This window comes from Diabrotica virgifera, chromosome 6 (genome assembly GCF_917563875.1).
Source record: "Diabrotica virgifera virgifera chromosome 6, PGI_DIABVI_V3a".
NCBI lineage: Eukaryota > Metazoa > Arthropoda > Insecta > Coleoptera > Chrysomelidae > Diabrotica > Diabrotica virgifera.
In genome coordinates this window covers 22,418,302-22,433,366 of record NC_065448.1, presented here as the reverse complement: position 1 = coordinate 22,433,366, position 15,065 = coordinate 22,418,302, and the positions used below count along the sequence as shown (strand labels likewise).

At 31.3% G+C, this 15,065-nt stretch overlaps 1 protein-coding gene across 1 annotated transcript in view; it reads left to right on the top strand.

Annotated features, from left to right (window-relative positions):
* The first annotated feature begins 13,143 nt into the window (after window positions 1-13,143).
* LOC114331186 (uncharacterized) overlaps window positions 13,144-15,065 on the top strand; it is a 43,881-nt gene continuing 41,959 nt past the window's right edge. The window contains exons 1-2 of the mRNA XM_028280683.2: window positions 13,144-13,249; window positions 14,138-14,952. Coding sequence (XP_028136484.2) covers window positions 13,238-13,249; window positions 14,138-14,952 — 827 coding nt within the window. The 5' untranslated portion in view covers window positions 13,144-13,237. The remainder of the gene's footprint in view (window positions 13,250-14,137; window positions 14,953-15,065) is intronic.

The following is a 15,065-nucleotide window of genomic DNA, read 5'->3' as shown; positions in this document are numbered from 1 at the left end:
GAAGAATGTATACTCTGGTTAACTGTGACAGTTGGAGAAGCTTTATTCACAGAAAGTATTTTCGCTAAAAGTTAACTGCTTCTGAACTAAAGATGATTGATCTTAAAAGTGCGGGCGTACCATGATTTTTTTTGTAAAGCATATTTCGAGGGGCTGAAGCAAGTTGACCTGCTTTTTAAGGAACTTAGTGAGTTTTGTGATAAATTTTTTAAAATAAATTTTAACATCTAACTGCAGGTAACCTCATCAATCCTTAAATGCGGTCTTGTGCTCTTTTTTTTTTAATTAAACGCTTTTCTTTACTTCAATAGTTTGCATAAAATCTTTAGACGTTAATTTGACTGACTTTTCTTCAATGCAAATAAATTTTGCCGACATATGTATTCGCGGGAACAATGCACTAATAGTCAATAAAGATTTTTTTGTTTATTAATTGTTTAAATAAAAAAAACAATTTTAGAGGAAAATTCTTAATTTCTCTTGTTTTTTACAATGTAGAAACTTGAAACTTTTACGGATTGTAGCTAATGATATGAACTATACATAATTTAAATTTTTGCTTTAATTGTTTACGTTATGCTTCATAAATAAACAATAATATTTAAAATTTTGTACGCTCGTATATTTGTTTATACAGGGTGTAACAAAAATACAGGTCATAAATTTAATCCCATATTCTGGGCCCAAAAATAGTTCGATTGAACCTAACTTACCTTAGTACAAATGTGCACATAAAAAAAGTTATAGCCCTTTGAAGTTACAAAATGAAAATCGATTGTTTCCAATATATCGAAAACTATTAGAGATCTTTTATTGAAAATATACATGTGGCATTTTTATGGTAGTAGTATCTAAAGAAAAATTTATAGTAAAATTTGGACACCCCATAAAAATTTTATGGGGGTTTTGTTCCTTTAAACCCCCCCAAACTTTTGTGTACGTTCCAATTTAATTATTATTGTAGTACTATTAGTTAAACACAATATTTAAAAAACTTTTTTGCCTCCTATTACTTTTTCGAAAAGTCAGTTTTTATCGAGATATTTTGAATATTTGTCAAATCCACCACATATTTTTGTATATGGCTAAGTACGATTATGGAGACTTGGTAATAATATGAAAATTTATTTATGATTTACATTTTTAGGTATATTTTGAACAATATTAAAAAAGAAGTAATATCTCGATAAAAAGTACCTTCTCGAAAAAATACAAAGAGGCAAAAAAGTTTTAAAAACACTGTGTTTAACTAATGATACCGCAGTAAAAGTTTAATTGGAACATACACAAGCATTTGGGGGGTTTAAAGGAACAAAACCCCCATAAAAATTTTATGTAAATATATTAAAAAAGAAGCCGCAACTCGATAAAAACTGCCTTATCGAAAAAATACTAAGAGGCAAGAAAGTTTTAGAAATATTGAATTTAACTAATGGTACCACAATAATAATTTAATTGGAACGTACACAAAAGTTTGGGGGGTTTAAGGGAACAAAACCCCCATAAAATTTTTATGGGGTGCACAAATTTCACTATAATTATTTTTTAAGATGTTCCTGCCATAAGAATGCCACATGTCCATTTTCAATAAAAAATCTGTAATAGTTTTCGATATATTCGAAAAAATCGATTTTCATTTTGTAAATTCAAAGGGCTGTAACTTTTTTTATGTGCATATTTGTACTAAGGTAAATTAGGTTCATTCAAACTATTTTTGGTCTCAGAATATGTGATTTAATTTATGACCTGTATTTTCGTTACACTCTGTATATAAATCAGCGTTTATTCGTGTCAAATTTCAATACGATATGAAACAAAACTTCAACCAAAATTCGATTTCAAAAGATTCGTGTTTTTATCGTAGTCTTAGAAAAACCACCGGCAGACACGTTTAGTGCTACAATTAACATTAGAATACGTTTTGTTGTATTAATTAATTAAACGCTTTTTAAACGCTTTTCTTTAGTTCGATCGTTTGGGTCAAATCTTTGGACGTTAATTTGACTGCCCTTTCTTCAATGCAAATGATTAAAAATTTGCAGACATGTGCATTCGCGGGAACAATACACGAATAGTCAATAAAAAATTTTTGTTTATTAATTGTTTAAATAAAAAAACAATTTTAACGGAAAATGGTCAAATTCTCTTGTTTTTGCAACGAAGAAACTTGAAACTTTTACAGATTTTAGGTAATTATATGAACTATGTATTCATAATTTCACTTTTTACGTTAATTGTTTACGTTATGCTTCATAAATAAACAATAAAGTTTCAAATTTTTTGCCGATTTCGACTATGTACTTTTCATGTTTGTACGTCATATGTATATACATATTTTTACGTATATACATATTTTAATAAACATGACGATATATTTTAATGTTTGAAAAGTGTAAGACTAAAAAGTAAAAAATAAAAAAATATGAAAAAAATATTTTTAAAAAACGCTTTTCTTTAGTTACGAGTGACTAAAATTAAACATATAAAAAAATCAGATAAAAAGCAAAAAATAAAAAAATATTGAAAAAATCTAACACATTCGTTAAAGAAAAGCGTGGTGCGAAAACCGCTTATTCGATGAAGACGCACCACGCTTTTTTTTGACGAATGTGTTAGATTTTTTTGATTTTTTTTTATTTTTTGCTTTTTGGTTGATTTTTTTATAATATGCTTCTCGTAATAGTCACTCCTAACTAAAGAAAAGCGTTTCTTAAAAATAGTTTTTTCATATTTTTTTATTTAATTTCAAAAGCACAAAATTGAAATCAAATGTAAGTAAAGAGGAACTAAAAGCTCTCAAATCTTTAAAATAAAATAAATGTGTAATAATATTATAAGCAGTCTAGGGTAATGCGACTGCAATCATGGACAAAATTCAATATCAGAATTCTTGAGGAGCAAGAAGCGAGTACTGTCAACAAACCAGTGTTCTATGAAGATTGTTTGTTTGTTTAATTTTTTTATTCCACATCAAACAAACAATCTTCATCGAGCACTAGTTTGTTGGCAGCACTCGCCTCTTACTCCTCAAGAACTTGCCAAATATTTGTTTATCAATGCTATTAAGCCTCTACCTTCCATCAGTTTCCGAATAGCAATAACGGAGCTAAAAGTATGATAGTACATACAGGGTTGCAAAAAGTCTGGCAACACGTTATTTTCTCGGAAACAGCTAGAACGATTTTTATAGATTTTGGTGGGTAAGGGTCTTTTTATGCGTCCGATATCACAGTGGTAATTACATTGTTGTCAAATCGTCCGTTTTTCTGAAAATCTACTGAACTGTCTTATTTCAAATAGAACACCCTGTATGTTTTTTAAGTTTTGGAATCATTGAGGGATACTGATTATTTTTCATATGATATTCCCTATACCTGAATGCCATAATTTCGGAGTTATTGCTACATTTATTAAAAAAAAATTTAAACAATTTATAAAAATCATTTTTTATAAATTGGTCCATTTGAAACAATTTTTTCGGCCCGGGTAGACATTATTTTACGTTCTTTAGATCATTGGAAACAAAAAAGATCGTTTGTAATTTTTCTCTAAAATTAATCGTTTTCGAGTTATAAACAATTGAAAACTGAAAAAAACGAAAAATGACGATTTTCAAGGTTCAAAAAGACAATAAAAAAAAATAATTTTTGAAAATACAAACTATTTAAATTCAATACCAAATCTTCTTCTATCAGATACCTATAAGAATTTTTGTCACGTTTTATTTTAAAATATTGTTTTTTTAATTATTAATGAAGCGCATATGAGAGAACAGGCATTAGCAACTAAAAAATAATATTTTAAAATGAAACAAGACCAAACTTCTTATTAATAACTAATAAAATAAGGCTTAAACTTGAACTTAGGAGCTTCGTAGTTTTAAAAATAATATTTTTTACTTGTATTTTTGAACCTAGAAAATCGTTATTTTTCGATTTTTTCAGTTATAAATTATTGTTCATAACTCGGAAACGATTAACGTTTCAAAGAGGAAACAAAAGAGCATATAAAGTTTTAAAGAGGAAAATTACAAAAAAAATTTTATCCACAATCATCCAATGAACCTAGAATAATGTCTACCTGGGCCGAAAAAATTGATTTTTATAAATTGTTTAAAAATTTTTTTTTTAATAAATGTAACAATAACTCCGAAATTATGGCATTTAGGTATAAATAGGGAATATCATATAAAAAATAATCAGTATCCCTTAGGAATTCCAAAACGAAAGAAATATACAGTTTGTTCCATTACATTCCAAAGTTCATTAGATTTCCAGAAAAACGGAAGATTTGACAACAATGTCATTACCACTATAATATCAGCCGTATTAAAACACTCTCACTCACCAAAATACATAAAAATCGTTTTAGCGGTTTCCGAGAAATTACCGTGTTGCCAGACTTTCTCTCAACCCTGTACATTTAAAATAATTACTTGTATCGGCATCTTTTAAGTTTACTCTTCCGAGACCTGATGATGCCTTATATTTGTAGCAAGCGAAACCGGTTATTTGGGGCAAATAAAAGTGATTGTCAGTAAGTCTATAATTTATTTTATTAACATTATTTTAGTTTAAGAATACACACTATCCTAGAAAAAGCTAACTACCCACATCAGGATACTCCACATTAAAGTTGCACAAGTTTGACTTGAATGTTTGAACTTGACTTGAGTTTGACTTAATTTCAAGTCAAACTCAAGTCAATTAAACTAGTTTGAAAAAGTTTGAAAAATAATTTATTTCGTAGAGATATATTTTTTGTTGAGGTAGGCATGTTAGTTGCCAATTAAGATAAGAAATTTAATAATACAATGAGTTCCATATAAAAGTAACTTGATATAGGAAGTAATTATAGTCAAAAGATGGTAATACATTTCTTAAAAATGATTGCTGTATGCTTAGAATTGCTTGCAAGTTTCGTTTTATCGATATCACTGTTTTATATTTTTATTTGAGTGTTATTACTAGAATAAAACAAAGAATTCGTTAAATTGTTTTTTTATCATAACAATTGTAAGTTAGACTACTTTAACAAAAATTTATGAAGGAACAACAAGATATAATATTTTTAATAGAGTAGATTTAATGCATTTTTTGCGACTTTTCAATTTAGTTTTAAAGAATTAGTTCACTATTTGTCCTTTTACAACGCTGTTCTTTATTTTTTCATTTTATTATGTATGCACTTTGCAATTTTCATTTTTTTGAAATCACCTGCCGCAACATCAAATATATCAGTATATTTATTTTTCTTAATTAAATACTGCTTCGACTACAGATTGTTTCTCTTAATTTTTGCAGTGGGAATACCTTCAAAATCAGACTCAATTTGTTCTGGTACTTATTCTGAGCCGAAAAATATCCAGGTTCAGATATTATCTCACAAAGCACACACTTCAAAACGAACGTAATAAACAAGCCAAACATAGACGTCTAAATATGAACTACAAACTAATTTGCGGAGTAGGCGGATATCTACGGGGGGAATAGGGAAATTCTCATAGAAATGTATTAGCTGATATTATATTTAAACCGCAGACAGACATATAAAACTCAATAAACACGCTATTTAGGATAATTAAGAAAACTTAATGCATCTACATGAATTTATTTAAAATTTAAACCCAAACATAACATTATTTTTGTAGCCTGTATCCCAAAAAAATATAAAACCAATAACCCTATGGTCAGTTTTAAATTTTAGAAATTTTAGAAATACTTTTGTATTGTCGTGTTTTCCAGGGAACTGCAGGTTGGTACCAGATGTTGTTTTCGATGAGATAAATGCCTATGTTAATAAAAGAAAGTCATAAAAACTCCAAATGATTATTTTGAACTGTCCATTGATAATGCAAATATGTAGTATTTTTTTTGCAACCATTAAGGGCATAGGCGTAACATGTCCCCTGTCAAAATATTCAATGTGTTTTAAATGTATTTATTTTTTTCGAATACTGAGAAAACTAATAAATATTTTTGAAAAATTTAAACGCAGCATGAAAGATTACATTATTTCTGAGGGCAGAAAATCCCTGAAAACTTCTATATTGTTTATTTTAATAAGTTACAGAGTGAAAATAAAAGGGAAAATTTAGTGTGATTTTGAATTGAAATATTTCATTCAAAAGAAACTTAGATATTATTTATTCTAAGGGACTTTCGGCCCTCGGTAATAACGTAATCTTTCATTCTGCATTCTGCGTTTAAATTTTTGAAAAATACAGGATTCGAAAAAAATGAATATCTACATTTAAAACACATTGAAAATTTTGTCAGGCGACATTTTGCACCTTTCCCCTTAACGAGAACTCGGAGTAACAAAGTGCTTTATTCCTGTTCGAAAGTCAAACTATCCGTGTAAATTCATTTCTTCATATTACAAGTTGTAAGACTCCCGTTTAGTAATTCTTAAGTTTTTTTTTTGATCTTGAATGTACTAATCTGGTTAGTTTTTTTAAGTGAAACTTTTTATTAAATATAATATATTAGATTATAAACCTGGTTCATTCCAGGTCAAATCACTCAGACAAAAACTTTTGGATCTCAGATTTGTCTGAAACTTAGTCTATAGCGTCTGCTTAATTCTTCTTTTTTCTCTCAAAATACCATTTTAAGCGATTTTACAGTGATTTGGTATTTATTTAAACAAATTTGCATTTTTTATCGTAAAATATCAATAGAAAAAATAATGGTTTAATAGTGGGGACTCAAAAATTCATTATAACGCATTATAACAAGTTATTTTAATTAAAAACAAGTTTTTGATCCAATTTTTGGCTGGACTATATATAATTGACTGGACTATATATAATTTTGACTCTGATATTATTGCATGTAACTTTTCTTGTATTGTAAAACTATACAAATTCTTCGAACCACTTAAAGTCCTGTGATTTTGCTGTGTGTGGGCAAATTTTCAGCCAAATCGAAGAACTTATATTTTGGGAATGGAGGAACATGTAAAAAAACAGTATTTTAACTATTTCTACACTAAAATTTGATCAAAAACTTGTTTTAAATAAAAACAACTTATTATAATGCCTAATATTCACATTTTGAGTCCCTTCTATTAAAATATTGTTTTTTCCATTGATATGTTACGATAAAATAATGCAAATTTGTTTAAATAAACTCCAAATCGCTTAAAAAAATGATAGTTTGAGAAAAATAAGAAGAAGAAGAAAATGGTTCGACCATCAATTTCATTTCTAGATCCGCCATAGGCGGAGTAGCAGAGAAAATTTTAAATAAACACGTTGCCCAAAATGATATTCAAACTTCAAACTGTTTGAAGAAGTTTGATTTCAAGTCAAACCTAAAGATATCGGAATCAAGTCAAGTCAAACTTTTTTACAAAAAAAGTTTGGTTTTCAAGTCAAGTCAAGTTTGCTGAATAAAATCAAACTAGTTTGACTTGATGCATCTCTACTACACATATCGGAAAACCCAAAAATACAGAACGAAAACCTACCCCTTAAATTATTGTGCAGCAGCATTAGTCTTCTTTGCACCAAAATGTCAAAGTTTGTTCTAGATATAACACAATCATTAGCCCATACCATGAACAATTTTACAAAGAACAACAGTTTCTTTAAAAGTAGCAGAAATAGATTAAAATCTTAACAATATGCTAGTGAGTTTCGATATTACCAGTCTATTTGGAAAAACTTTTAAAATAATTAAAACCAATTAAGAGAGAGATGATAACTGACAACACAAACCAAACTGAACGTATCAACTATAATGCAGTTATTTAGCTTGAGTTATAGTATAAATTAGAAAACAAACTATTCTCTATTCTAATAATTTTTCAATAGATTAGAAGTACTATCTGAATGGAAAGAAACCTACTCCTCAAGTATATTCAGAAAATAAGATATAAATAAATGTAAAAACTATCTAAGCAATGCCGTGACGAATACGCTAAATGAAGTATATTATGCAAAATTTTCTATTGAAGATAAAGTACAACGTCCAGTCCGAGATCTGTGAAGGCATAAGAATGTTAATACGAGAAGAAGACCAAATACTCTCAATAAGCAAAGTATTGCCTTATACTAAGTGAAACCTATATACTCTGGAGCTTTTTCATCAAAAAGGGAAAAACGATAATACTGTGAAAAGTTTATAAAAGCCTATTAATCTCTTTCAAGCTTTTCAGACTTACGTTAACTTGCTACGTGGCTTTGGGATTATAGCAGGTTAGGCCGTCCGCACTTGGGTCGATCGAAGACACGTCTCGAAGTTCACGCTCCGGTGGGGAGAGATCTATGCGACTGGAATCAAGTCGACTACTTCCAGCGTCGACCCATGTGCAGACGGCCTGAGTCTCCTATAACTTGCGCCTACGATATCATCATCTAGCCTCAAAAGTCCACTGCTGACATAGGCCTCCTCCACTCGTTTCCAACCCCATCTATCCTGCGCCGCTCTCGTCCAGTTTTCATTTACCTTTCTTAAGTCGGCAGTCCATCTTGTAGGCGGTCGACTGGCGCTTTTTTTGTCTTCTCTTGGCCTCCATTCCAATAACCTCTTCGTCCATCGCTCACCTGTCATTCTGGCTATGTGTCCTGCTCATCTCCACTTCAACCTGGCTACCCTCTCGATGACGTCAGTCACCTTTGTTCTTCGTTTCGGATTTTGTCTCGCAGAGTTATTCCTAACATTGACCGCTCCATTCTTCTCTGCGTTACTCTTAGTTTGGTAGCCGAGGCTTTAGTTAAAGTAAGTGTTTCTGATCCGTACGTCAAGATTGGGAGGACGCAGTGATCAAATACCTTTTTCTTAAGGCATGTGGACAACTCACTTTTAAAAGTTTCTCTCAGTTTTCCAAATGCTGCCCACCCAAGACCTATTCTTCTTTTCAGTTCATGCGTCTGGTTATCCCTGCCAATCGTAATTTCATGTCTCAGGTATTTATATCTATCTATACGAGTTCTATTTCCTTCCCACCATTACTGACGTTCTGGTTGGGTACCAAATTTGTCATTATTTGTGTTTTCGAGATGTTTATATTTAAACCTAGATTTTCTGTAGCCACAACGAGTTCTTGTACCATCTCTCTTGCCATACCTACATCCTCAGCTACTACGACTATATCATCGGCGGACCGTAAGTTATTTAGGTATTCTCCATCTATTTTTATTCCCTTTGTCATCCAATCCAAACTCTTGAAAGCATGTTCTAACCCCGTTCTATTTTTATGCGATTACTGTTAGTATGTAATTTGACAGTGGTTGTTGCTTGTAAGTATATTTTGTGTAATTATTGTACCTATACCTATAATCTAGCATTCCTATAATTTAGCATTATCTTGTATACCTATAATCTAGCCTGTATTCTTTAGTTTAGCAAAATATTACAGACGCTAAAAGAATGCAGGCCTACGGTATACAAGTAAGGTAACAGGGCCAGAGTTACGCTTCAACCGCGTATTATTACCCCTGGTTTTACTCAAGGTACTCATTCTATTTAGACAGAGCCGACCTGGGACCTAAATATTTTTTAAAATATCTGGATATTTTCGCCAGCGCTGGAATTTGATCCCCAGCATTCTGCGTGCGAGTCAGAAATTCTACCGTCCGAGCTATCCGGCCCATGAAATTAGAATAATAACAGAGAAAGCATCTTGCCTAATGACATTCTGTGGAATAAAAATATCACAAATAAAGAAAAGAACTACACGAAGCTTTAGTAAAAATTAGTTTATTGTACAGATCCAAAAAATTGAGACAAACAGAAACATACAAAAAGAAGATTCAAAGGTTCAAAAATTTATTTACTACGTTTACAAAAATTTTTTTTTTGAATTGTATCAAGTCAATTTGATATATACATTATACATATAAAATATATAAGATATATAAGATAATGTGTATATACAAATAATAGAAATATAAATACATTCACGCACATTCACAAAATGAGACATCGGAAAACATAGTAAGTAATATTCATGTCCATGATACTGCTTTAAAATGATCAAAATATTCACTAACAGAGTAAAAAGCAAATCTCAGAAGATATTTTTTCAGAATGACTTTAAATTTATTGATTGTAAGGTTCTTAAAATCCTTAGGTAGGATATTATATATGTTAAAGTCAATAGAGTTTTTTGTGATTTACTCAAACGATATTTGACTGTTCTGATATTATTGGCACCTCTTGTGCTGTAATTATGCAAGTCAGACTGTTTAATTAAAGTATCTGCAATTTTGTGTGTTTCCACGAGAACATTGTGCAGCCATAGTGTTGGCAAGGGCATTATTTTATATTTAATAAATAATGGTTTGCAAGATTCCAAGTAACCAACTTTTGCAATTATTCTAGGTAATTGCTTTTTTTTGCAATTTAAATATTGTTAGTGCATTGCAAGAATTTCTCCACAAAATATCGCTATAGAGAACGAATGGAAAAGAGAAAAGTAAATTGTTCTTAAGGTATTAACAGTTGTAACAAGTTTTAGTTGTCTAAGTAAAAATAAAGTACTTGAAAGTTTACCTTTGAGTTGGTCAATATGATCTCACTCAATATGGTTATACCAAGTCAGTGTGTTGTCAGTTGTCATGCCCAGCAATTTTACAGTATTTTTTTCCACACGAACATCGAATGGATTAGACGAAATGAATAAATTTTGAGTTTTGTTGTCATTTAGTCTAAGTTCATTTGCTGCAAAAAGGGGTTTCTAAAAGAGAACGATTTCTGTCAGAAAAAAATAAAAGAAGTGTCGTCTGCAAATACTACTGTTTTACATGGAGCCATAAAATTGGGCAAGTCATTAACATATACATATAATAAACAGAGTCAGGCAAATATGCAACAGTGCATATGCATATGCATTTGGATATTTTTGCAGTTTCTTTCGAATTTTGCATATACTGGTATATTTAAAAATGAAGTGCATATAATAGGTTTTCAAAGCGAATTTATTTGTTTATTCATGGTTCAAATACCTTCGTACCTGATATTTCTGTGTGGATCAAGGCATCCAGAATTAGTCATTGATATGGGAAAATTATTATGCTCAGAATGCAATAAGTAAATACAAAGTAAACCTAAATATTTTAAATTGCATAAAAATAATCAGAAAACCAAAAAATATACATTTTTAATTTAAAATACTTTAAATAACCCCCGATCTAAAAATTATTTAGTTTACTGTAGGATTTTTTTTTTGCATATTCCATGCGAAAAAAATTCCAAATAATTCAGCATTGCAACACTGCTTTACACACCGGTAACAAAAATAAATTAGAATCGGGAGAGAAAAAGCAAGATTCGATATCTAGGTGCTTAAAAGCAACTAATCGGAAATCAAGTGAGCAAGAGACATTTAACCATGATTTGTTCGAACCATTGGTAAGCTAAAATATATCTTTGTCCAAATTATCAAACGAAAATTTGCGAATGTTTCTTGGAAAATACTGCAAATGGAATATTCCAAGTGAAAGAAGTTTAAGAAGAAACGAGGTCGATTCTGTAGGTATATTCAGCGGTACTGAGTAAAATCATTGATTATAGACACGGATTATAGTCCGTGTCTATAATCAATGGTAAAATAAAATTAGATATAGGAGACAATTATTTTTATGTATGTGTGGATGAAACAATTGATTTTTCTGGATGGTACATCGCACATTTATTAATCGAATCTCTTAAAAATGAGCAAGCTTGTAAACCGAATTTAATTGCTTCCAGGCAGTTGTATAAAACCAACGCACTGGGTAAGAGTTTTAAGGTTTTTACAAGAAAGTTGAGCCATTTTTTCTTCCTTTAACTGTTCCCATCGAAATTTTTTACTTTTTCTTTCAGATACTGCACCTTACATGGTTAAAGTAGGAAACAATTTGAAAATTTTTTATCCACGTTTAGTACATACAACTTGCCTAGCACCTGGTTTAAATAGGGTCGCAGTAGAAATAAGAAATAAATTTCCTCTTGTTTATAATTGTATTTCAAATACGAACAAAATATTTCTTAAGGCACCTATAAGATATCAGTTGTATAAAGAACATTTGCCGAATCTTCCTCTTCCACCAAAACCTATTGTTACTAGATGAGAACTTGATTAGAGGCTGCAATGTTTTATGAAGAAATTTTTGCTGAATTGAAGCCAGTAGATTCTTACGTACCACTTATACTTTTCAAAGAATTGGTAAAAAATAAAATAGTACCACGGCAACTTTCATATTTAAAATATTATGTACCTCCATACATGCATATTTGACACAAATAATACATGCAATACATGCATATTTGACATAAATAAATGCATATACATGCATATTTGACACAAATAATATGCATGTATGTATATACGCATATATCTTCCTTTTCAGCCTGCATATTTGTCTGATTTTGATAATAAATAATAGAGAGCCCAAAACAGAACCCTGTGGAACTCCATGCTTAACATGCTTAAATTCAGAGAGACAATTTTCGTATCCGACTGCTTGGTATCTATCACTTAGATATGATTTAATTAGTTCTAAAGGAGTACCTCTGATACCGTAACAGTGCAGTTTTTTTAGTAAGATATCATGAGAAACACAGTCGAAGACCTTTGAAAGATCACACAGCGTTACGGCAGTTTGGTTATGCTTCTCCAGGCCATCAACTATGCCACTCATCACATCTAAGAGTACATGAGTTGTGGAACGATCCTTTTTAAACCCATATTGTGAACTGCTAAGAAAGTTATTGGTTTCAAAGTACGATATTAGGCGTTGCTTCAGAATTTTTTCTATTATTTTACTGAATATAGAAACGATATAAATTGGTCTATAATTGTTTACAAGATCACGATCGCCCTTTTTAAAAATAGGAAAAAGATTGGAAGCTGTTGAAATGGATCCATTGATCCTTACTCCGGATTTCAAGAAAAGCATACACTATACACCCATAGACTGTAACACTCTCTGATTTTCTAATTTTTTATTTTTATAAATTTTTTTCCATGTTAAATGTATTACTTTTTTGCCTAACATGCTAATAATAAGCATAGTAAAAATAGTTGCAGAAACACCTTTCGATAATCCTTTACCTCCTAACTGAAATATACTTGCAAAAATTGACCTTCGAGGATCTTTCAATATGTAAATATCTGATAGTTTAATTTGTGAATGGTTGTAAATTCTTTTCCGGGGTGGGACCAGCTAATAAACGCAACAAAAATCATATAAATAACAAACAACTGATTGCAAAAATATTCTAAACTTTTCGAACTAACAAACAAGATGGCAACCAAAGTAAGTGATTTAGCAGTGTTTTATGGATAACGTTTTTTGTTTTGTGCGATTAGTGTTTTTGTGAATAAATTAGATTAGACTATTAAATCGACTCAAAAGCGAACCATAAAGAGTTTACATCGGTTTTTATTTCTTAGGCGCAACATTTCGGGTGAATACTTTTTAAACGTTCATTTTTTTCGAATATTCCTTAGAATAGCAGAAAGTTTATTTTGCGTGAGATATTTGAAATTAAAAATCTCACTCAATTTTCTCTCTTTTTTTTTGTCACTCCTGTAGCTCATTAAAATAAACATTATAGGGGTGTTCAGGGACTTTCGGCGCTCCGTAATAATGCAGTCTTTCATTCTGCGGTTAAATTTTTCAAAAATACTTATTACTTTGCTCGGGATTCGCAAAAAAATAATGCTCTTCTAACATATTTATAGAGCGACTTATATTTTTCCAATTTAAGTTAATTTTTATGAAAAAAGCATAACTTATTATATATTATCTATTATATATTTATTACTTTGTTGTCGTATATCAACCAATTAACCTATTCATCTTTTATTATTTCTGTTAGCCATCCTTAAGAAATAGCTGGATGTTTTAGCCAATCTTTCTTTATAGTTTGCTTTTTCTGACCTAATTCAATGTCAAAAAGCTACTTTATGTAGCTTTAACAAAACTAACTAAGTAGTTATTCCAAAAGCAAATATATCAAAACTTTATTTTTTTTTGGTTCACCTTTTTTCAAGAGAAAAATTGGAGTAAAAGTATCAGTTTTGACATATTAATAGAATGGTTTTTTATTTTGTAGTCTTTCTTCTCCGATATACTCTATTATGATGATTAGTTATATGATAATTATATATTAACTTATGATCTAAACTTTTCTTCTTTCAGTTTTTAGTTCTCGCCGCATTCATTGCAGTAGCTAAAGCCGGTTCTTATGGATCAGGTTTCGGCTACGCCGCGCCAGCTGTTGTCGCTCACGGATCTCACGATGCCATCTCTACCTACTCCACTGTGCAACATCATGCTCCAGCCGTACACTCCTATGCTGCTCACGCTCCCCTCGTTCATGCTCCAGTTACCCATTCCTACGCAGCTCCTTTGGTTCAAGCTCCAGTCGCTCACGCTTACGCTGCTCCCGTTGCTCACGTTCACGCTGAACCCTCTGCACCAGCCCATTACGACTTCGCATATGGAGTAAGTGACCCCCACACCGGAGATGCTAAGAGCCAACACGAATCTCGTCGTGGAGATGTTGTTCACGGAAGCTACTCCCTCGTAGAATCCGATGGAACCAAACGTACTGTAGACTACACTGCTGATCCACACCATGGATTTAATGCTGTTGTACACAAAGAACCTACCGTACATGCTGTTGCTCCAGTTGTTGCCAAAATCGTAGCCCCAGTAGCTCATGCTGCTTATGCTGCTCCAGCGGTTCATGCCGCTTACTCTGCTCCAGCAGTTCATGCTGCTTACTCTGCTCCAGCAGTTCATGCTGCTTACTCTGCTCCAGTTGTCCATGCTGCCCACGCTGCCCCAGTTGCCCATGCTGCTTATGCTGGTCCAGTTGCCCACGCCGCTTATGCAGCACCAGCTCTACATGGATACGCTAGCTCTGTTGCTCATGGTTACACTGCTCCTTTGGCTCATGGTCATCATGCTTATGCTGCTCATGCTCCAGTCCTTTCACATAACTTGTGGTAATTCTAGAAAGGAACAATTGTAGATTTTGTATATAAATTATTTATACTGCTTGCATTACAATAAAAGATTGTCTAAAATTATTAATTGTGTTATAAACTATAAACCCATTTAA